At 43.0% G+C, this 23836-nt stretch overlaps 2 protein-coding genes across 5 annotated transcripts in view; one reads left to right on the forward strand and one right to left on the reverse strand.

The window, feature by feature from the left end:
- Positions 1 to 3252, forward strand: part of LOC115508747 — a 240454-nt gene extending 237202 nt beyond the window's left edge. The window contains exon 7 of the mRNA XM_030307729.1: positions 2648 to 3252. Within this exon, the coding sequence (XP_030163589.1) occupies positions 2648 to 2838 (191 nt within the window). The 3' untranslated portion in view covers positions 2839 to 3252. The remainder of the gene's footprint in view (positions 1 to 2647) is intronic.
- A 4550-nt stretch (positions 3253 to 7802) lies between these two features.
- LOC115508742 (STARD3 N-terminal-like protein) overlaps positions 7803 to 23836 on the reverse strand; it is a 56462-nt gene continuing 40428 nt past the window's right edge. For 2 of the 4 annotated variants that reach the window (XM_030307726.1, XM_030307727.1), the window contains exons 7-9: positions 22112 to 22207; positions 9485 to 9560; positions 7803 to 8307 (exon numbers count right to left, since the gene is read on the reverse strand). In XM_030307726.1, the coding sequence (XP_030163586.1) occupies positions 9502 to 9560; positions 22112 to 22207 (155 nt within the window). In that variant the 3' untranslated portion in view covers positions 7803 to 8307; positions 9485 to 9501. The remainder of the gene's footprint in view (positions 8308 to 9484; positions 9561 to 22111; positions 22208 to 23836) is intronic. The other 2 variants (XM_030307725.1, XM_030307724.1) reach the window with 1 other exon arrangement.

Consider the following 23836-nt stretch of genomic DNA (forward strand, 5'->3'; position numbering starts at 1 on the left):
CATTCTTTTTCTTTTTTTCCTTTTTCTTCTTTCTTTTCTTCTTTTCAGCCCCAACACAGACACATATCAAATAATGAATATGAACAATTGAATAATACTTGTTCTTATATCTTGTAGAGCTCGCTGTCATTGATTCTATAGAAGCTTCTCTGAAAGATGAAAATGGTAAGGCTTTGTATCTTTGCCTTTATCATATGTATCATATGTATCATATGCATTTTTCCTCCTGATCAGCTTTACTTTTGAACTTCCCTGGCTTCAGATAGAAGCCTCATAATGGCAGGATCTTGCAAAATAGACTGAGTGATACTTTAAGTCAGTCCTTCATTTCCCAGGGATCAACTTCACACAATAAATGCTGGTTTGGGAATGAGAGGACTTTATAGTCTTAGGCGTACAGTGAGGGGCTCTGAAGTCTTTCCTCAATAGACTTCATTCGCTTCTGTGGTCTTTATTTTTACTGAGGAAAACACAGTATCGAGTTGCTTCTACATTTTTTTAAGTCTGTGTTCTTGCTCATATTTAGTAACATGAACCGACACTGAGAGGTTCTTGTACAGAAGGCGTTGTGTTACTGTGAGTGCATTTTGTTTAATTCTCTTAATACTCACTATGGAGGATTTTATTCCCATTTTACACAAGAGGGCAGTGATCAAAAATTAATTAAATCCCTTGCACCATGCCACACAGTGAGATCTGAGGCTTCAACACAGAGGGTTTAAAAATACTTAGGGCATCTGCGTGGCTCAGTTGGTTAAGTGTCTGACTTAGGCTCAGGTCATGATCTCTTGGTTCACGAGTTTGAGCCCCTCATCAGGCTCACTACTGTCAGCGTGGAGTCCACTTCAGATCCTCTGTCCCCCTCTGTCTCTGCCTGTTCCTCACTCATGCGCTCGCTCTCTTTCTCTCAAAAAACAAGTGGGGGAGAAAAGAGTTCATATACTTACTCAGTTTTCTATTCTTCCTCTAAGATGTCATCATAGTGCAAGAAACTCCAAAGCCAAGGCCCTGAGACAGGTGCACACATGGGGCGTGGGTGTGGGTGCAGGGCTTCAAGTGCCACAAACTGGACTTTTAACCTCAGCCTTTTAATTATTAGTTGCATGAATATGGATACATTACTTATATTATCTGAGCCAACCAGGAATAACATGAATAACACCTCCCTCAGTTGTTGAAGACGTAAGGTCACATATGTGGAATGCCTAGCATAGGGTATCTCATTTAGCTGACACATTAGAAGTACTAGTTTCTGTCCCTTTCTCCCCACATCTGTGCAAGAAAGTGATGAGGAGCATTGGTTCTACCCCTGTTGATCTGCCCTCCATATCCAATACCAAGGACCTTAGCTAACATATTACCTGACCAAAGGCAAGAAGTTATGAGTACCTCACCTCTCAACGTCCCTTTTTATACCAAGTACTAATAATTCTGGAGTTCTGATTCTCTGGAGATAAAGCCTGTACAAGAAGTTTCCACAGGAAGAGACCCTGCCTTCTGGTTCATTGAGTAGTCAGTTGGTCCCACAACCATTGTCATTAATTACTTCTTGACATCATATATTTCCTGGGTAATTTCAAAGGATAGTAAAGGCAATCACTCTATAACATCATAGCTCCAATGAGGAATATTTAGGAAAGACAAGGGAGTTAGTTATGACCTCCTAACATTGGAGAGAATTTGGATTAACTACTCCCTTCCACTTTATTTTCTTTTGTTATTTTTTTAGGTTTTTATTTAAATTCCAGTTAGTTGACTTAGCGTGTAATATTAGTTTCAGGTATACAATATAGTGAATGATTCAACACTTCCATTCATCACCTAGTGCTCTCCACAACTAATGCCTTCTTGTAAAACCTCCCACCCACCCTACTGTGAACACCACCAAATTTCCACGGAGTGTGGAAATTCCTACACTTGGTAGGAATCTCATTAATGCACAATGTGTAATGGCTAAGATGCTGCTAAATCAGTAATTCATCATTATATTTTTGCTTAACTGTTTGTTGCTGGGGGTACTTATTGCATGTGGAGGTGCAGAATTAGAGTTGGTAAGAATGTATTCTTGAACATTGTGTTGCAGGGATTAAGATCTGGCTTGTGATACTAGTTGTATGACACCCGGCAAATTCCTTCTCTGTCCTTAATTTATTTGTCAAATGGGAATGAAAATAATAATCTCGTAGGTTACTGAAAAATTAAGTAAGATTAAAGCTTTGCCCACAAAACTCTCAAAATTAAATATTTGGCATTTAGTTAGTGGTTAAATCATATTAGCTTAATAGCTTACAATATGTTGCTTACAGACATGCTGGGGGGTGAAGAAATGGTAAAAGCTACTTATCACGAATGCTTTTTTCAGGATGACTCATTCATCTAAAACATAACCTTGCTTTTTAAGACTTTGGAATGTACTAAGTGAATTTCACAGAAGTTGTTGATTCACTTGACCCGCAAGCTGGATTCTGGGTTGTCTTGGTGGTGGTGGTAGGGGTGACAGTGGTATAGACGTTTACTGTTGGGTTGGGTTGGTACAGGAAAGTCACTTCTACCCAGGTCATCAGAATTGCATAATACAACCTACCTCCCATTAATAAGTCCTAGCCTTTCAAAACAACAGGTGAAACTAACCGATGGCTTCTTTTAGACCCCCTATGGCTGCAGCTTGCGAACACCTCTGCCTACTACACCTACGTCATCCTCCTCGTCAAGAGCATGGTCTATACCATCATCATCACCTACTGTCTGCTTGGGAGACCAGCACTCTGCCGCAATGAGAAGAGTTGTAACACATGGTGGCCCAAGGCTCCACTTTTCTTTACTGGCTATTGTCGCTAAAGGTGTCTGCTGAGGCTCTAGTGGGGCTTTCTTTCTGGGTGTGGGTTATTGCAGTTCACATGTGTCTTTTTTCTATGTGTCATCACTGCAGAATGGGTTTACAAACCGCCGGGCAAACAGGAAGTGTCACTCTGCACCAAGAACAGACTCTGCCGTGACTCAGGGGTGGGGCCGGGGGGCACCCACGGGGGCTTCAGCACCGCTCTCTCCTTCACGCCCACCAGCCCGTCAGCCACCCAGCACTCTCGCCTCTGAGTACACTTGGCGTGCAGCTTCTATAGCTGCCCCTGGGGCTCTGTATCCAGATAACTGCCTGGAGGCCTTTTATTTTACATTTCTGGAAGCTGCCATCTTTGCTACCTGAGTTTTGTTCTGTTGTTCATAACAGGCATAATAAAAATAATCAAAAGTGTACTTTTATCTCTGTGTTCTTTCATTTGGTGAAATCTGAGAGGCTAAGGTAAGGAACAGCATGACAACTGAGCCTTCAAATTCAGCATTGGTTGTAATCATGGCCAATTCCACATTTCTAACTATTTCCCTGAGAGAGTCCTTGTGATGCCTTCTTTGGGGCACTGTCCCCAGGGGAGCCACAGCCAGTGAAGGTGCCCAAGTTATTACTCCTTCAAAAGGCAGCTGAATTAGACTCATTTGGTTTAAGACACTCCAGTGGCAAAGGCTATAACATGTTGCATGCCTGGCTGGTGTGTCAGACCTGGACCAGTGTCTCACGTGCACCATGTTTCCCGATGTCACAAGAACCCCATGAGAGCTGCACTAACATGGGAAGGGAGGGTGCTGGAGGGGTTAAGTGCTTGGACTCTGGACCCCAAGTGCCTGGGTTTAAATCTTGGGTCTATAGCTATTTGAACTCTCTGTGCCATAATTTTCCCATTTATAAAACAGACTTACAGCGACACATCTCCTGGAGTTTTGTGAATGCGATGAGTTTTTATGCTGAATACATGTAAATCCTCAATAGCATTTGTATCTACTGTTGGCAGATATACTTTAGAAGTAATAGAGAACACACACACACACACACACACACACACACACACACACAATGAACACACTAAGATTTACGTGCAATGCTGTAGCACCATTCACAACAGTCGCAAATGAACTCAAACGCCCAATAAGAAACCAGAAAAATAAACTAAATGATGTCACATGACGGACTAACATGCATCTACAAAAAAATGCAGATTGTTAAAGATACGGAAAATTAATCAGGAAGTGTTGTTGAAGAAATATACATGGTAGGACCATAATAAAATTGGTAGATTATACCTTCATATGATTTCAAATTCAAAACACTCTAAAAATTGAACTAAGAAATCTTGTTTCAACCACTGTCTCTACCTCCCAAACATTTGCAGGTCACATTTTTCTTTCTTGTGCATCTTTCGAGTTATTTCTGCAAATATGAGTTTACATATAAACATAAATACAAATATGTCTCATTTTCTTCCAACACACAGGTAGTATACAACATACATTATTCTGCTTTTCTCACTTATATATTCTTCAGCTCTTTTTATGTCCATATATAGGGACACATAGCTGAACAGTATTTTACTGGTGAACGTACATTTTGTAAGATCAGTTCCTTGTGATAGACGAATGGATTCTTTCCAATCTTTTACTATTATAAAATATGCTGAAATTATAATCTTGTTTTATAATATTGGACATGTGTACTTTTAATTTTGAAGGTATTGCCAACTTACCCCGACAGAGGTAACGCCATTGTGCCCTTCCCACCACAGTGTAGGTCAGTGTCAGGACTGTGCTTGTCAAACATCAGGATTTTGGTAACCTGACAGGTGAAAAGTAGTATTCCACCGTGGTTTTGTTTTTTCTGGTGAGGATAACCATATTTTCATAGATTGCATCCATTTATGTTTCTTTTTTTGTACAATATTTGTCCAGTCCTTTGACCATAATTTCTGGGGAATAATACTATTAAGTATGACACTCATTTATATGTGTATGTATATTTCTACAAATGTGGGTATAAAACACAATGTTCAATGCACGGTAGGTGGGTGAAGAAATTAGTGATTGTTTTTCTCTTTTTCTAATGAATCCTTTTAAAGTAAAAGTTAAAAAGGGGCGGGCACCTGGGTGGCTCAGTCGGTTAAGCGTCCGACTTCGGCTCAGGTCACGATCTCATGGTCCATGGGTTCGAGCCCCGCGTTGGGCTCTGTGCTGACAGCTCAGAGCCTGGAGCCTGCTTCAGATTCTGTGTCTCCCTATCTCTCTGACCCTCCCCTGTTCATGCTCTGTCTCTGTCTCAAAAATAAATAAACATTAAAAAAAATAAAGTAAAAGTTAAAAATTCTTAATGTTTATCTTTGAGAGAAAGAGAAACAGAGCGTGAGCAGGGGAGGGACAGAGACAGAGGGAGACACAGAATTCGAAGCAGGCTCCAGTCTCCAAGCTGTCAGCACAGAGCCTGACATGGGGCAAGAACTCAGGAACCGCAAGATCATGACCTGAGCAGAAGACGGACACCCAACCGACTGAGCCACCCAGGCGCCCCTAAAGTAAAAGTTTTTATATACTAGAATAAAATAATGTCTCATTTAAAATTGGGAAGGATTTTTTTGTTTATTTACAATCAGCTTCAGTTTCTGTGAAACAGGTGCTTTTGGAGACTAAGTGGAGGTAGAAACAGCACAAGACCCACCAAATACACAAAAGGAGGAAATTTAATTTTCATCCAATCCTTCATTTTCAGGGATTTAATTAGGCCTCTTTAGACCAAATACCTGGGCCTCTAGAGATCTGGAACTGCTTCTGTGTATGGAAAGCACAGAGGCAAAGGGGAGACTAGCAAATGACCCAGAGCCGTGTGGGCTGATTTCAGTGTCCCCTGTGGCTTCCAATCCTCAGCCCCTCCCTTCCCCAACCCGACCTGGGCAGCCCTGCGGGCTCTGCTCTGCACTGGCAGGTGCAGAGAGGGGGAGGGCGGTGGTGCAGGGGACAGTGTGGGGGGCAGGAAGGGGCTGGTGTTTTGTTTTCTCAGGGTTTTTCTGGTCTATTTGCTCTATCAAATGTGGTTGATTCGTGGAAAATGCTTGAAGTCAAACCGGCCCCTACTGGTTGGGGCTGTGCAAGCGGTGGCTGGGGTGCTGCATGATAAATTAAGGGCAGTTAAACCACAGCCAACTTTGCTCACTTCCAAAAGGTCACAGCTAATGAAAGAAAAATCCATCTGCACACACGCATACGATTGCTGCCAAACATATTCTTATCCTGTGGGTGAGGGGTTCCCCTATTTTATTTTATTTTATTTATTTATTTATTTTTCAACGTTTATTTATTTTTGGGACAGAGAGAGACAGAGCATGAACGGGGGAGGGGGCAGAGATAGAGGGAGACACAGAATCGGAAACAGGCTCCAGGCTCTGAGCCATCAGCCCAGAGCCTGACGCGGGGCTCGAACTCACGGACTGCAAGATCGTGACCTGGCTGAAGTCGGACGCTTAACCGACTGTGCCACCCAGGCGCCCCTCCCCTATTTTATACCAAGTTCATTCCAAGTAGCTGCTTCATGAATTGGGAATTGTATGCCCAGGACTGTTGAGACGCTGCACCTTCAGTCCAGTCCGATGCCTCTGTTCTGCGGGAAACAGCCTGCAGACTTCTCGTAGCCCCAGCTAATCCTGACATCTACCAAGGATCTGTGCTTCTCCCTGGCGTACAATTTCCTCAGGTGGTACTTTTGGTCTCATTTTGTCAGTGCGGACAGGGGGACACAAGACCCGGGCACATGAAACTATTAGCACAGGTAGAGGGTAGATGGGGCAACAGGAAGGGACTTTTTTCCTCATGAGAACAGACATATGGAGGCCCTTAGTCAACTGTGTAATTGAATGTCACGTGCTGGATCATCTTAGTCCTTCCAAAGGGACACAATACCGTAGCATGAAGCTAAGCAAGGTTCCATAGCAGACACACACAGGAGATAACAGTGTGCTGGGGGTCAAGTGGAAGAGCATTCAGTAATGTGAGCACAACGAGCAAGTGTCCCCACCTCCACGCCACCCGCGTACGGTACAGAGAGGGTGCCCAGCCCCGGGACCCAATCTGTCCGGTGCCTGGCAAAAGCAGAACTCGATTTCTGAGATCAGCCTTTTATGCTTCCAGTCTGCCTTCACTGCACATTCTCAACACAGACTTCATTCCTCTTGGTCTGCGCTCTGAGAGTCAGCTTCTTGGATGAGTCTCGGCTTCTAGGAGCATGGGCCACGTGCTACTGGTTCAGCCCAGCGTATGTAGGTGAGGGCTCTTTCTCAGGGTAAATATACAGGGACATCCGGCTGAGGCATCATCTGGGGGCCTGGTGTGTATGCGGCTCCCCTCCTGAGACAGGGTATTCTACCTGAGGCCCCTCCACTGAGTTCTCGAGATTCGGCCAGACCCTGCAGACACTCCTCGCCCTTTCTCCACCAGGAGCCTCTTTCCGCTTAGGCCTCAGCCTCCCACAACCCTCCTCGTGGCACTCTGGTCCTCTGGTCCAGTGTCAGAACGAGCACAGACGGAGCTGACGTGACCTGCACAGACGGCCAGTTGCCACCACCATCACTACACACAGTTGAGTTTTTCTTGAAGGACACAGTGAATAAGACCAGAAAACTAACAGACACGCTGCCTTCTATGAGGCATTGAGGTGAACATGCATATCTGAAAGGAGTTCATGATGTAATTTAGTTTATTTCAGTTCAAATTAGCCACATAAAGAGAAATGATGGCCACGGTCTTCTCTTCTTCATCCAAAAGAAGACTCTCACGTTATTTCAGAACCATACTTCTAAGGGAAGGATACCATTTCATAATGAAAACAATGCAAAATGTCTGGTTATGCTCGAACATGCATCCACACCCCTCCGTGCCCCATTCGGTAATCCCAATACTTTAAGCCAAATACATAATGCCAAATAAGGAAAGTAAAATGAACCACTTAGATACGTTGGATTTTATTACTTTTTAAAATTGTACAAAGAGCGCGTAAGCGTGAGTTAAAAAACATGAGGGAAATGTAGGATGTTAAAAAAAGAAATAACAAAAGAAATCTGAGACATGAAACAAAAAAAAAACCTCCAACCCTGCAAAGCAAATAAAAAGAGATTTTGCTTACTAAAAAAGTGTTATTCCAATATATTAAGAAGTCTTTTGATCGGGAATACAGCACAAGACTCGGCTCCAAGTATTCACGGACAGATCAGACTCAGTCTCACCCAAGGCGGTGTGGCTCATCACATGATGCACCTGCCGCAGGCAGGCTCCTAAATGTACGTGGGTGTGGTAAGACGTCTATGAGGTATTACAATAAATAAGTTCCTTATCGGCCGTCCGCTGAAGTCAGCGGCGGGTGTCAGGACTTCAACCTGCAACAGGAAAGACCCCGGCTCTGGTCCTTGTCCTCCTCCAGTGACTTTCAGTGACGGATTTCTCACACTTGGAAGAAGAGACGAGAACACACGAATATTTGAGACGCAGTGTTAACAGGTAAAGTGCTACACTTTGCCCTGTATTTCGATGAGAAAGTCTGTGTGAAGCTGGGCGGCTACAAACACATGAAGACCTGGGTGTGGCCACTTAAGAACTTATTTTAAAGCCTTCTTGAATTTGGCTGTTCACGTGCCCCCATCTCTGCTGCCTCTCAAGCACCGATGCAGAAAGCGGGGCTGGAGCGGGCTGGGGCGCAGGGGCTTTAGAAACAGGGCCCGCTCGCTGCCCCCAGGCTGCCTCCCAGGCTAGTCCCTGCCTGTCCCAGCTCCTCAGCAGCTCTGAGCCCGGCACCACTTTCCTTCCGTCATCACGTGATTAGGCGGACACGCTGCCACTACAATTCACTTTGTGTTCATTTGCTGCCATTTCCGGGGTGGAAGTGTTTCCCTTTGATGACCTCAAGGGGCTGAACAACACGCTCCACCTTGAGGCCCATCAGGCTACTGCTCTGGCCGGACCACACCTTTCATCTCGGGAGCTCCACGGCACTTGGGGACACCTGGGTGCAGGTCCAGGGCGGACCCTGGTACCAGACTGGGCGAGCCTGAGTCCCAGCTCTGCCACTCGCCAGCGGTGCCCGCTGGGACGGTCACTCACCACGCTAGTCCCACTTGCCCAGGTGTAGACAGAGATGCTCAGTACCCACGTCGCGTAGGATTGCTACCCTCACTCAGCACACTAGGTAGGGTTTGTAACTGAGTAACACCTGACATGGAGATGCTCTGGCTAAGTAAACAGTAACGAACTCATTCTCACTCTACAGAGATGTGGATGGGAAGCAGGTGTATGACAGCACTTGGCAGCAGGGATTTACGGTGTATGCAAATAATCGAATTACGATGCCGTAGGCGGGAAACTCGCGTAAGGCTATGTGCCAATTTTAACCTCAATTAGAAAAAGAAGAAATGGGAACTCTGAGGTATTTTTTATACTTTACAAATTCATACTGATGCAAAAGAATGGTAAGAAATTTCACATGAGAAAAATGTAACCATAAATTCATGTGAATGGGACAGAGCTGGCTCTGGATTTATACTCATATTCTTCGAATTTCACCTTGAATCTACTCAGAGAAACGATCCATATTTAACTAGTTTGTTGCTACCCTTTCGGTTGCACTTACTGTCACAAAAGTAGTACTCATAGTTCCAAAAGTGGTTTTTCACCGTCCTGCTTTTCTTCAGCTTCTTCTTCAGATCCTACAAGGGAGGGAAAGGGAAGGAGAAAAAGTATCAGATTCCATTAAGGACACAAGCCATTTGCTTGAAATGATAATATACGGGCATCAAATTTTATGTGGGAGGTGCATCTGCTCATTTAATCCTCAGTATTAAAGGTTGGAGTTAAAAAACTGTACCTGTAAAATAAAGTTTTACTTTATTTCTCGTAGGAAGAAAACACTTAAAATAGGATCGATCACTCATACTAATCAGTTGAATGGACTTCCCTTATGTAGTTCTGAAAGTTTTCATATAAAGCAAGAATTATTATCTACTCCTAGTCCTCCTCCTCCTCCTCTTTGCTGACAGGCTTAGGTATTTTTCAAGTGTAGATGACACTGAGCTTTGGTACAAATCATTTAATCTACTTATTTTTAATGTTTATTAATTTTTGAGAGACAGAGACAGAGACAGAGAGAGGAAGACACAGAATCCAAGGCAGGCTCCAGGCTCCCAGCTGTCAGGACAGAGCCCGACATGGGGCTTGAACTCACAAACTATAAGATCATGACCTGAGCCGAAGTCGGACACTTACCTCACTGAGCCACCCAGGTGCCCCAATGCTATGTTAATCTTATGGCTTATGACATATTAGCTCGAATATGTCTATAGAAACAAACTTTCCCATATTAACTGTTTAGTTCTTTTAAGGTATACAGTTGACCCTTGAACAGCATAGTTATGATCTATGCAAGTCCACTTATATTTGGGTTTTTTCGATATAGTACTGTTTTATTTTTTTATGACTTTGTTTTAATTTTTTCAAAATGTTTGCTTTAGAGACAGAGAGAGAGAGAGAGAGCACATGAGCAGGGGAGGGGCAGAAAGAGAGGTTGACATACAATCCAAAGCAGGCTCCAGGCTCTGAGCTGTCAGCATGGAGCCCGACGCAGGGCTCGAACTCACGAACCACGAGATCATGACCTGAGCTGAAGTTGGACATTTAACAAACTGAACCACCAGGCGCCCTACTTATTTTTAAAAGTCGCTGTACCCAGTGAGTGAGAGTTTTGAGGACTTCCTGATGCCGAGAGTGACAGTGCTGTAGCACTGGGACACCGCGGTGGGTCCTGCCTTGTGAACCTTAGATTATTGGTACGTTGGAGCCCGCCATTTCATTCTGCAATTATTCCTTGAGGAAACATGTCTGACGCAATCATACTTTTTTCCATTAAGTAGATTTTACTTCTAAAAAATCTGGGAAAGGGTGCCTGGGTGGCTCAGTCAGTTAAGTGTCCAATTTCGGCTCAAGTCATGATCTCACGACTTGTGAGTTCAAACCCCTCATCAGGCTCTGTGCTGACAGCTGAACCTGGAGGCTGCTTCAGATTCTGTGTCTCCCTCTCTCTCTGCTCCTCCCCCACTCACACTCTGTCTCTCTTTGTCTCTCAAAAATATGTAGACGTAAAAATTTTTTTTTTTAAATCTGGGAAAAAATCTAGATGTTTGAGGGTAGGAGAAAAGTTAAATGATTATCTTATTTCCACAAAATATCTTGTATCCATTTATATTTATACAGCTCAAAACAGCATGGGAAGTGCCTATTTTATAATAAAGTAAAAGCAAATACACAATGAAAAAAACTGTATCCCGTAAGATCGTATTGATAAAAATAAAAACTTAAATACATGCGTGCCAATAAGAAAGACTCTAAGAAAATAACCAGATGACTTGAATCACTTCTGGATATTCCAAAATACATACAACAAACTGACTTTATAAATTTTAAATTATCATCTTTAAAAAAGGGTATAAATAACATCAGCAGTATGGCCACACTTATGTGACATTACAAACACAAAACTAGCAGGAGACAAACTGAATTGTTAATACTGATGCGGTCACGGAGTTTGAAGGACAGGTTTTTTGGTTGCTGTTCTTTGTTTTAATTCTTTTAATATTTATTTTAGAGAGAGAGAGAGAGAGAGAGTGAGCAGGGAACAGGCAGAGAAAGAGGGAGACACAGAATCGGAAGCAGGCTCCAGGCTCTGAGCTGTCAGCACAGAGTCCGACGTGGGGCTCGAACTCACGAACCGTGAGGTCATGACCTGAGCTGAAGTCAGAGGCTTAACTGACTGAGCCACCCAGGCGCCCCTCTTTGGTTGCTGTTCTATGCACATTTTTATAAAAGGCCTGTGTTATTCTCACAATCAGGGAAGGAACATAAAAAAGGAGCAGTGGGAAGACCAAGGTACAGGTTAGGGATAGGGCCTCCTCACGCACAAAGGAAACAGCCTGCCTCACAGCTGCTTTCCTTTTGTCAGATAAGACACCTCAAACAACACATTTTTTTTCCCCTTCTGAGAATGTCTGCCTGCTTTAGAGCCAAGAACAAATCTGGTCCAGTAGAATGAACAGTGGAGAATCTGAAGAAAAGATTGTGTCCCACATCCTAACCTCATAAATGTCACACAGTCCAGGTGAGCTTGTGGTGACATAAATAGATAAAGGCATAGTGGTTGGAACACTTCGCTTTCTAGCCTATTAAATTGCTGTAAATCGTAGACACACTGGGGACAGTTAACACGTTCTCACTCTGAAACGAGTCTAAGGAGAATGGTCATACCTTTTCTTCCTGTTTCTGACCTTACTTTCCACCTGCCAGGCTAAGAGCATTTGAGTGACAAGTGTCTTGGAATAATTTGGGAGTTCTAAATAAAGCCAAACTTCTAATTAAAACATAGGTACATTAGGGGCGCCTGGGTGGCGCAGTCGGTTAAGCGTCCGACTTCAGCCAGGTCACGATCTCGCGGTCTGTGAGTTTGAGCCCCGCGTCAGGCTCTGGGCTGATGGCTCGGAGCCTGGAGCCTGTTTCCGATTCTGTGTCTCCCTCTCTCTCTGCCCCTCCCCCGTTCATGCTCTGTCTCTCTCTGTCCCAAAAATAAATAAACGTTGAAAAAAAAAATTAAAAAAAAAAAAAAAACAAAAAAAAACATAGGTACATTAAATAATATGTATCCTTTACATAATTCAAAAGTAAATAATAACAAGACCTTCTGGTTATGGTCAAGTGCAGTTAACAAACCTTCTCCTTGAAAAGCAACTGTAACACTCAACTAGACGAGCAAAACTAACCATTTCAGCAGCTGGGAAATGTCCAAAGACATACAACAATCTGAGAAGTGTTTATGTTTGAAAAACTGCAGAATTCAGGGAACCACACTGGTGCTCTTGCTGGCGTTGATCTCATTCTTCCCCCACCTCCCACCTGCTTGGGCATGAAGGGTCTTCCAAGATAGGACAGGCAGTGGGGAGCGGTGTGAGGGCGAACCGACAGACTCAGGGGTGCGCTGGCAGGAAGGCAGGGGCTGTGCTGGTCTGAGGTTGCGGTCGTGGCTGCAGCAAACGTGTGCTTGGCTGAAGCCGTGTGCACACTTAGCGGAGACTCAGCAGAGCCCAAGCCGGCCACACACTCCTGGTCAATCCCGAGGCCTTGGACATAGGCAGAGGAGATGTGAAAAAACTCAGCCAAGAGTAGAAGCAGAGGACGACTTGATATTCCCTAAAATGTGAATGTGCTACTCAATATATACAAATAACCATTTGTCAGAGGATGGAAGTCTTTTTTTCATTTCCGGTATAATGAATGTGTACTATTAGATTAGATTTCAGTGTCTGATATACTGATTATTCAATTCTATACATTACTCACTGTTTATCCCAAAAAATGTACTCTTAATCCCTTTCACCTATTTTACCAATCCCTCCCCACCCCCACCACCTGCCCTCTGGTAAAAAGTCTGTTCTTTGTATTTAAGAGTCTGTTTTTTTATTTGTCTTTCATTTGTGGGGTTTTTTTTTTTCCTTTCTTAAATTCCACAAGTGAGTGAAATCATATGGTATTTGTCTTTCTCTGACTGACTTACTTCACTTAGCAGAGGATGAAAGTCTTATGAAGGTGTTTGAGCACAATTTCTGTCTACTCACTAATCACTGGCGACCACAGCTAAGCTTAAAAATAAATTAAAAATTAAAAGTCTGAGTAGAGTTAATACTCACACACTGCAAGGGACACAATTTCACAGATTTTGCCTAAGCAATTTTCTAAGCAAAAACATAACAATAAAAGCAACCTCTGGGGGGGAAATTGGAATCTAGAGTTGCTAAAATATATTTTCAACAAAATATTTTTCAACTAAAAAAAAAGATAGGAAAAGAATCAAAAAGTGTGACTATTCTCAGGGGGAAAAACCCTGTAACAATTCAATAGAAACTGTCTCTGAATGTGTCTAGGTATTTTATCTAGCAGACAGACTTCAAAGCAGCTATTATAAATATGTTCAAGGACGTACAGAAAACCACGTTTAAAGAATTAAAGGAAAACATGACCACAATAAATGAACAAATAGATTCTAAAGAATGAGACAAATTACAAAACAGAAAAGGTACTTAAAAATGTAAAATCTGGAATAGAAAAATATAATATTTAAGCAAAATATTCTCTAGAGGGGTTTAAAGAATATTCAAGTTGGCAGAAGAAATAATCTGTGAAACTGAAGATAGGGCTGTATAAGTTATCCGATCTTAGGAAGAGAGAAAAAGACTGAAGAAAAATTGAAAAGAGTTCAGAGACCAATGAGATAGCATATATGGAATGAACTCCCAGAGAGGCAGAAAGGAAAAAAAGAACAGAAAAAATGTTTGAAGAAACAATGGCCTAAACTCCCTCATGGCTAAAACATCCCAATTTATTTGAGAGATAATAATCTAGATATTTAATAAAGTAAAGAAATACTGATTATGATGTATACAGATTCACATGTAGACACATAATAGGCAACCTGATGAAAGCCAAGCACACATGAAAAGAAAACGTAACACATTAAATTTCATAAGAGGTCGCTAAAGCAATGCCTAGATGAAAATTCATATTCTTTTTTTTTAATGTTTATTTGTTTTTGAGAGAGAAAGACAGACAGACTGTGAATCAGGGAGGAGCATAGAGAGAGAGAGGGTTTGAGAAAGGGCTCAAACCCACGAACGGTGAGATCACGACCTGAGCTGAAGTCAGATGCTTAACCGACTGACCCACCGAGGCACCCCAAAATTTATAGCTTTAAATGCCTCTATCAAAAAAGAAGAAAAATCTAAAATCAGTCATGGAAAAGAAGAGTAAGCTAAACTCACCCAAACAGAATAAAGGAAATAAAAATTGGAACAGAAATAACTGAAGTGGAAAACAGAAAAACAAGAGAGAAATACCAATGAAAACAAGTCCATTTTTTTGAAAATCACAAGTTTGACAAACATCAACCTAGAGTTACGAAGAAGAAATGAAAGAAGACACAAATTTCCAAAATCAAGAAAAAAAGAATATCGCTACCAACTCTACAGAAATTTAAAATGATTATAAGGAAATATTATAATTTGTGTCAACATTACATAATTTAGAAGAAATGAATTCCTAGAAAGACACAAATTAACAAAATGGACTCGAGAAATAAAAAATCTGAATACATCTATACATAATACAGAATTAGCAATTAGAAGTGTTCCCACAAAGATAATTAAATTCTTAGCCCAGATGGTTTCTTTGAAGAATCTATCAAACATTTAAAGGAGAAACAATATTAATCATTCATAAGAAGAATTCATTCAGAAAATACAGTGTTTAGGAAGACTTTCTAATGTATTCTATGAGGTCAGCATTACTGATATTAAAGCCAAAGACATAAAAAGAAAACTACAAGACCAAAAGGTAAAATATCATGAGAATCAGTATAAACATTCTCAAGAAAATATTAGCAAATCAAATCCAGAAACATAATAGTGGATCATCCAGCATGACCAAGTAGGAATTTTCCTAGATATAAACAGCTGATTTGACGTCCAAATATTATCTAATGCATCACCATATTAACTGAATACAGGACAAAAACCACATTATCATCTCAATAGATGCATACAGAGCACGTGAAGAATTTAACGCCCATTCATGATAAGAACTCCCAACACACTAAGAATAAAAGCAAACTTCCTCAACCTGATAAAGGGCATCTATGAAAACTCAGAGCTAATCGTACTTAATGATGAAAGACTGAACGTGTTCCCCCAAAGACCAGGAACAAGACAAGGATGTCTGCTCTTGAAATTTTTTATCCACCTTTATTTATTTATTTGAAAAAGAGAAAGAGAGCAAGGAAGGGGCAGAGAGAGAGGAGAGAGAATCCCAAGCTGCCTCCATTCTGTTAGTGTGTAGCCTAACATAGGGCTCAATCCCACGAACTATGAGATCATGACCTGAGATGAAATCAAGAGTCAGATGCTTACCCGACTGACTACCCAGGTGCCCTTGCTGTTGACATTTCTGTTTAACACGGTATTAAGGTTCTAGACAGTGCAACAAGGGGAAAAAAGGATATCTAACAGATTGAAAATTAAAACTAAAAGTCTTTATCCACAGATGACATAATCTTGTATGTAGATAATGCCATGAAATCTACAGGCACACAAAACCAAAACTAGAACTAAGGAACAAGCTTAGCCTTGTTGCAAAGTACAAATTCCATAAAAAATCTATACAAAATATCCGTTGTATATTTATGTACTAGCACGGACAAATTGAAAATGAAATTAAAGGAACAATTCCATTTACTATAGAACTAAAAAGGATAAAACGCTTTGGAATTAATTCAACAAAAGTAGAGCAAAACTATGCTGAAAATTACAAAACAACGCAGAGAAAAATTAAAGAATATCTACATAAATGCAAAGAGGGTCCATGTTCATCGATTACAAGATTCAATATTATTGTGATGGCAAGTCTTCCCAAATTCATCTATAAATCCACTGCAGGCTTTATTCACAAAAAATTAAGAAGCTCATGCCAAAATTGACATGAAAACACAAAAGACCTAGAACAGGCAAAATCATTTTGATAAGGAACACAATTGGGAGAACCGATAAGGTCACCCTGCAGAAGCAATGTGGGGGAGGGGCGCACCCCAAATTTGACTTGGATGTTGAGACTGATGAAGCCGCACACACAGAGGGTGTGAACAGGTTTATTACTGACACAATTTGGGGTCCTGGGGACAGCAGGACGAGCCATTCAAACAAGGTCTTAGAGCACCTGATTTCAGAGCTCACAGAATTCAGTTACGTAATTAAGCCAGGGTGGTCCTGGTTCAGAGAGAGCATATGGGTCACCAGAAGAGAACAGAGAGTCCAGAAATTAACCTGTATTTATGGTCAACTGGACTTTGATAAATGCACTGAGTTAATTCAGTGCAAGACAGCATAGACTTTTCAACAAATGCTTCAGCTACAACCAGGTATCTGAGGGCAGAAGAGTGAACGTCATTCCTTACCTCCTCCATGTGTGAAGACTAATTCACGATGGACCATAAACTTAACGGAAGAGCTAATACTATAAAATCTTCTAGAAGAAAACATAGGAGGAAATTTTTGTGACACAGGGTTAAGGCAAGGAGTTCTTAGATGTGACCCCAAATGCATTATCCATAAAAGAATAAATTCTGATAAACTCTGACTTCATCACGATACAAAACATGAGCTTCAAAAGGCTCCAGGAAGAAAATGAAAAGACTACAACCTTGGAAAGAAGTATCTGTGCATCACAGAAGAAAGTTTTATCTGATAAAGGGTTTTTATCCAGGATGTATAAAGAACTCTTACAACTCAGTAAAAAGGCAAACAACATAACTTAAAAAAAAGGGGGGGTGTGTGTGAAATGGACATTTCCCCAAAGAAGATATCTGAATAACTAATTAGCACATGAACAGATTCTTGAGGCCACCAGTCCTTATGGGCAAATGAGGACCACAAGGAGATAGCACTTCACGCCTGCTGGAATAACTGTGATCAAAAAGACAGCTTCGGCCATGAGGCTTGTCTGTGAGAACAAGGAGAGCAAGCCCTTACACACTGCTGGAGGGAGTGTAAGATGTGCAGCAACTCTGGAGAACGCTTTGGCAATTACTGGAAAAGTTAAACAGAAACTTGCCAAACACTCAGTGAGTCCTGTCCTAGGAATCTATAGGAAAAGAAAAACAAACGTCGCCACAAAGACATGCACTTAAAAGTTCATAGGAGGATGAGTCATAACAGCAAAACTGCCAACAATTCCAACGTCCATCCACTGATGAATAAACAAAACACTGTATATCCATACAATGGAATAGTATTGAGCCGTGCAAAGAACTTATACATAGTACAACATGAATGGCCATCAAGAACACTATCCTAAGAAGCCACATGCAGAAAACTACATATTCTGTGATTATATTGATATGAATTACCCAAAAAAGGCAAATTTTCAAGACAGAAAGGAGATCAGTGGTTTATCTAGGACTGCAAATAGGAGCAAGGCTTAGATACAAATATTTTCGGATGAAAAAAGTGCTCTAATATTATACTGTGAAGTTGGTTTAAAAAGTATAAATTTACTTGGGGTGCCTGGGCGGCTCAGTTGGTTAAGCGTCCAATTTCAGCTCATGTCATGATCTCACAGTTTGTGGGTTCAAGCCCCGCGTTGGGCTCTGTGCTGAAAGCTCGGAGCCTGGAGCCTGCTTCAGATTCTTCACCTCTTCTCTGCCCCTCCCCAGCTCATACTCTGTCTCTCTCTCTCTGTCTCTCTCAAATATAAACATAAAACACTTTTTAAAAAGTGTAAATTTATTTAAAATCATGCAATTGCACACTTACGATGGATGAATTTTATGGTATGAAAATTATAACTCAGTCAAGCTATTCTTTTTTTTTTTTAAATAAAGATTATGTAGTATCCTCGGCAGTGACGTTTCAATACAATTTACCATTCTTAATAAAAATTAGAAAAACTGTCTTTCAAATCTATTGATTATACATGGGGTGACTATAGAATTCATCATCTAAACAAGAACATTTCCTATAGATCAAAGCGGTTCTAATAATCATTACTTGGGGCCACAGGAATAAGTCAAGACTACCCAGGGCAAACCAGCATGCATGGCTGCTTGCTATTAGAAAGTGTCAAACGAGGGTGCTGGGGTGGCTCAGTCGGTTAAGCATCCGACTTCAGCTCGGGTCATGATCTCATGGTTTGTGGATTCGAGCCCCGTTTCAGGCTCTGTGCTGACAACTTGGAGCCTGGAGCCTGCTTGGTTTTCTGTGTCTCTATCTCTGTCCCTCCCCCACTCGTGCTGTCTCTCAAAAATAAATAAATGTTAAAAAATTTTTTTTAAAAGTGTCCAATTTGGGGGCGCCTGGGTGGCGCAGTCAGTTAAGCGTCCGACTTCAGCCAGGTCACGATCTCGCGGTCCGTGAGTTCGAGCCCCGCGTCGGGCTCTGGGCTGATGGCTCGGAGCCTGGAGCCTGTTTCCGATTCTGTGTCTCCCTCTCTCTCTGCCCCTCCCCCGTTCATGCTCTGTCTCTCTCTGTCCCAAAAATAAATAAAAAACGTTGAAAAAAAAAAAAGTGTCCAATTTGAATTATACTGTCTTCTTCTAGATTTGCTTATTATCACAGATTATATAATGCAATTGAGCTATTCTTCAATTTAAGTATTAAGATGATTTAGAAGATGATTTGCAAGGTGACGGACTATCTTTTCCTCAGCATCACGGCTGGTTCACTTCAGCTGTCTGACCGCCGTAACAACTTGAGCCCAATCATCTGACAAGGCTTGTGCTTCCTCATCCTCCCACTGAATACACAGGTGAGCAGGACATGGTTAGACCCACAAAAAAACCTCCCAACAAACCACCCTTACATTCCTTAGAAGTACATGTCACGAAAGGTTCTAACTTTCAGAATCTCTCTGATGCTAAAATTCAAGCGACTCCTTTACAAGGAAAAATACTAACATTTTAATTTTTGGTGACTCTGATTTCTTTCTCCCTCCTCATTCCTTCCTTCCACAGTTACAAATCTACTAAGTGCCGACACTGCCCTGGGTGCAGGAGAAGGAAAGTCAAGAGCAGGCGAGCAGGACCCAGATGCCCTCTTGTCCCCCAGGCACCAATCAGCACTGTGTCACTCCCAGGGCAGCAGAAGCACAGACTCCTGTTCTGTGTAGTTTTTAGCCACCGGCCTAATGAGCCAGCCATGCTTTAGAGGAGAAGCTTCTTTTCTAGATACATTAATTCCAATAATAGGTTTTTTAAACATGTTTATTTATTTTGAGAGAGAGGGAGAGAGCCAGGGAGAGAGGGAGACAGAGAATCCCAAGCAAGCTCCATGCCCTGCACACAGAACCCAACATGGGGATTGATCTCATGAACCATGAGATGATGACTTGAGCTGAAACAGGTGGCCACCCAACTGACTGAGCCCTGCAATAATAGTTTTAAATTTTAATTCTTTCCTAACTTGCATCTTCATACAATGAAAATATAATACAATAGAGTAAGTCACATTGAACCCTCCTTCTCTGCCTATGACTCACCTGCATTTTGTCTTGAACAAAGAAGCTACCTGAACACCCAGACCATGTTCAAGGTCAGTTCCATAATCCAATGAACTGGTCATGCTCCCAACCACCACTAGGTGGGGGTAAAAGTCAGAGGCAGGAAGCCAATGCATTCAGGACTGGAGGTTTGATGAAGAATGTCTAAGGTGTAACTCCTCCCATTATCATTATCCGGCTGTTCTGAACTTCTAATTGGGTAAAGATATTAGCACCAAGAACTTTTGTTAGTCCTAGAAAAATAAAAGCTAGATAAAAGCATGAACAACGTGAACTCCCTTTTTTCAGAAGAATGACTCCTATGACATAAAAAAACCTCAATGAGATAACCCTCATAGCGAGGTAATGAAAAACTGAATACTTATATTGAGTATCTGCCGCCTGAGAAAGAGACTGGCTGCTAGTTCGTATCTGTATTTCGTCTGACTCCATGCTTAGATCCAACATAGTCCAGAGAATATCAAGTTAGGGTTTCTAATTAAGTAAATACATTAGTGCTGAGAACTTTTACTAGTGTTAGAAAAATAACAGCTGTGCAAAAGCACGGGCTAAACTGTGAACTGCCTTTATGCTAAAAGAGCAAGTCCTATGACATACAAAATATCTCCCCGAAGTAACCCTCACACTGAGGTAATGAGAGTTTGATACTTCTTTGACCTTCTGCTGACTGAGAAGAGAAATTCTGCCAATTCACATCTGTAGTTCATCTGACCCTATGCTTTCCTGATTTAACCTGCTTTAATATCAAATACGAATAGCCCAGGATATCAAGTTACTTCGAGTTCCAATGATTCACTGTGTCACATTGCTGGGCCTTTGATCTTTCACATGCCTCTTTCTGCCTGGAATCTGCTTTACTATCCTATGTGTGTGTGTGTGTGTTTCAAATAGTTACTAAGCTCAATGCGGGGAATGAAATAACGCAGTCTCTCTAACTCAAGTTTCCACCCCAGTGATAGAACGAGGCCAGGTCAGGGCTGAAGGCAGTGCAGCCCGCACAGGTGGGAGAAATGTCCTAGGAAATGCAGAGAATGTTCTCCCAGGAGCCAGAGGGTGGGGGTGCGGTGGGACAGCCTTCTCTCCCGTGCGTGGAGAGCAGGCCTGCAGAGGGACAGTGTGACAAACAGAAAAAGCAAGCTGCCCGCTGGCTTGATGGCTTGGGCTCACAACGTTTTCAGCAAAGCTAAGAAGAGAACACACGGAGACGGTACCAGGAGGTCGGACAACTGGGTAATGAGGTCAAAATGGTGCTTTCTGCCGGGCTCAGGACCCAGGACTTCCTTAATCCTTTCTGCCACTGAAGGCTTCTGGGCAGGGGAAGAGGTGGTCAATGCTGCGTTTCCATTAATACTGAGAGGCCCCACATGCATCAGCTGTGAGCGCGGATTCCAGCACTGAGCCGGGGTTCAGATCCCACCACCTCCTACTCCTCCAGAGACCTTGCACAAATGATTCCCCTCTCTGTGCCTCAATCTGATGGTCTCTGAAATAGGGTTAATGAGACTCCCACCTCATCGAGTGGTTTGAGGAAGCCATACGACAATGCAATTGTTGTATTTGACATGGCGCTCTGGCGGGGCAGGGAGAGGGTGACCGAGGCAGCAAATGGCTGCAGAAACCAAAGCAGGGAATGCTGAAGGAAAGGTGGAGAAGACAGGAAGTGGTGCAATGAATGAGGTAAAGGAGGCAGAAATACAGAGGGTGGAAATGGCCTGGAGAAGGCAGGGATGTGAGGCCTAAGAAAGGGCCGAGTCCCCAGGGAGGCTCTGCTTTCTTCACGGGCAACAGCTCAGAGAGAGCTGCACCCTCAGACACGGGGACCCGGGAGGAAGGTCGGGCTAGGGGATGACGGGTAAGAAGAGGAGCGGACCCTTCCCCTCGTCTGCCTGTCTTCTGAGATGCAGATGGCCGGTCACACGGGGTCTGTGTCCCCGGGTTACACGTATTTTACACTCTGTGTCTCCCCACTGCTCCCACATCAAGACCACGTCTCAGTTATTTCCGTCTCCTACGTGCCTGCGCTGTGAGATGTCTGCTCAGCAGCGTTCTGACAGGAGAGGGAGGGAGGGCTGAGCTTTTGAATGATGGATGAAAACACAGACGATAATCACATTTTTGTTACCTGCTTCAGATTCAGGAGGAGAATAAAACTGACCATCAGAAAGACCTCCAGGTATGAGTGCCGCCCTCTCCGAAGCATCCTGAACTATCAGGAGTCCTGGAAGGGAAGAAATTCAGAGGCTGAGAGTGACGTCACGGTTCTGGTAGTTTCTCGGCGAGGTTAGGCACAATAAAATGGTGTCGTTACTATGCTAAAAAAGAGAAAAACCCTTGCCAGAAAGAAAATCTTTCAAACAAAAAATAGGTTTTATTATTACGCTATGAACCAGTGCTGTGAGGGCACGTGGCAGCAGACTTAAAAACCTGCCTGTGACTCAGGGGATTCTTTGAGTCAGTATTTGTGGCCTCTTTCCCTGGAGAACACTTTCCTCCCTGCAGAAATCACCATAATCAAAACCAAAGCACAAAGCAAAACCACCTGGTAGGTCATACAAATGGCCTCCAGTATTCACTTCATTAGGGAAATAGCAAATGTAAGGCACAATAAGTGGAGAGACTTGTATAAATGTGGAAAGCGTCAGTAAGATGGGGAAGAAAGATTTATTATTTGGAAAGGTCCCCCCAGAAAAGGGAATTGAACAAATACAGAAAAGGGGAGGAACTGATGTGGAAGTTCAGGTCGGGCGCCCGCGAGCACAGGGAGCATCGGCGGCGAGTCTCGTCCGGAGCTGAGCGAACACGAGAGAAGCTGGAGGAAGCCGCGGCCGAATCGCGGGTGCAGGTGTGAGCTCACCGCCTGCTCTTGACCGTGAGCGTACCCGCTGCTCCACTTTTTCATCGACGCCAGTTCTGCCCTGTTAGTGCCTTTGAACGTGGTGGCATCACTCTCGCATTCAAGCCCCAGTGACACTAACAGCTGATATGCTTTCACCCAAGCTCGATTTGATGTTTATACACGAGTCCAAAAGCGACTTCCATTAGCTGTACCTGCCCTGCTCCACAACAGGTTTTCATACAAGCACAGAGGACACACGACAGAAGACTTATCTAGGTCTGATTCAGGTGTTTAAAATGCACTCTTGAATAATAATTCTGTTCTTATAGATTTCTACTCTGTCAATGAGATCACTCAAAATAAATCCATTTACATGTTTACTCATTCTCCGTTATCCCTTGAGGTTACAATCATACTTCACTTTCTCTAGGACATAGGACCTTACTTTTCCTATTTTGCAGGGCAATCTGAGCCAGACGCATGAAGGACCTAACCACGGCACGTGGTAAAAGGCCTGGGTCTCTGTACTGAGTTTCAAACATGTCACCACCAGAGGGCAGATGTGGCCCATGGGCTTCCACTCAGGCCATCATGCAGAGAGGAATTCTAGCCCCATACTGAATCATGCAGCTCAGTCCATCACTGGGCCTTCCTGGTCAGTATCCACATGAGTCCACGCAGGAGATGACGGCCGCCCCGCAGGGCTCATGGTCACAGATCGCTAGGAGTCCCTCCGCTACTCACAGGGGGAGGTGGACCCTGAGCTGAGCACACGAGTCTGGCTGCTGTCTTCCCCCTCCCGCCCTCTGGGTTCCTCACTCACCCAGCACTCTCCCCCACCAGGCACCCCCTGTGCCAATTGGGGCCCCTTCCAGGCCACCGCCTGCTGTAAGGTAGCAACGTGAGACTTGGCAGGACCGCGGACTCTGAGACTTACTGTCTCAGCTCAGCCTATCCTGTCTGCCATCCCTGTGTCCCTAAGGAACAGTCCTCTTCAGATGCACAAAGTGC

Source organism: Lynx canadensis, chromosome A2, assembly GCF_007474595.2.
Source record: "Lynx canadensis isolate LIC74 chromosome A2, mLynCan4.pri.v2, whole genome shotgun sequence".
NCBI classification, from domain to species: Eukaryota; Metazoa; Chordata; class Mammalia; order Carnivora; family Felidae; genus Lynx; species Lynx canadensis.